At 48.9% G+C, this 713-nt stretch overlaps 1 protein-coding gene across 1 annotated transcript in view; it reads left to right on the plus strand.

The window, feature by feature from the left end:
• The window catches only part of SPAG1 (sperm associated antigen 1), a 52,430-nt gene that overhangs the window by 22,140 nt on the left and 29,577 nt on the right, over positions 1-713 (plus strand). The window contains exon 12 of the mRNA XM_014550201.1: positions 5-214. Coding sequence (XP_014405687.1) covers positions 5-214 — 210 coding nt within the window. The remainder of the gene's footprint in view (positions 1-4; positions 215-713) is intronic.

The following is a 713-nucleotide window of genomic DNA, read 5'->3' on the forward strand; positions in this document are numbered from 1 at the left end:
TCAGCAGTCTCCAGCGCTGCAGTGCCGCCGGGGACCTCTGTCGCCCTGGTGTCATTACGGAGGAGTGGAGTTTGCTCATGGATTTTCACTGTGTTTACTTCAATGTGATTTTAGGAAGTGGAAGCGCGGACGATCTAAGTGTCTTATATTCAAATAGAGCAGCGTGTCACCTCAAGGAAGGAAACTGCAGTGGCTGCATTGAAGACTGTAACAGGTAAACGGCCGTTTTCCGGTTTGTCCCGCGTTGTTAAATCGTTTCGAGGTGGTGGATGCGGTATTTGCTGCCCTTCTGAGTTTTCTGCATGACTCATTTCTTAAGAAGTTGTAAGGTATGTTAATTGACTGGTACATAAAAACCATAAATTCTCTTTAGCCTATAGGTCCTATACTATAGGGAGACAGGCATAGAAGGTTGTGCCCACTTTTCAAATCTCCACTGCTGCTACCTCCCATGCTCTTTTCATGCCAGGCCTGGCCTGCGGGAGAAAACTTCCCCCGACCCTCCCTGCCTCCTGCAGTCCACCATGGCATCAGAACTTTTCCGGAAACAGTCTTGCTCACACTGTTTCAAACAGGTGTTTCCTAACTCAACACGCTCTCCCAGATAGTTCTAAACTGCTCTGTCACCATGTTGCTCCCCAGACAAGCCTTCTGCTCCCCTTCGGCCCACTGTCTTCAGTGGGCTCTGCACACCTTTGCTTCTGAAATTTCTG

This window comes from Myotis brandtii, unplaced genomic scaffold (genome assembly GCF_000412655.1).
Source record: "Myotis brandtii unplaced genomic scaffold, ASM41265v1 scaffold59, whole genome shotgun sequence".
In the NCBI taxonomy this organism is placed as follows: Eukaryota; Metazoa; Chordata; class Mammalia; order Chiroptera; family Vespertilionidae; genus Myotis; species Myotis brandtii.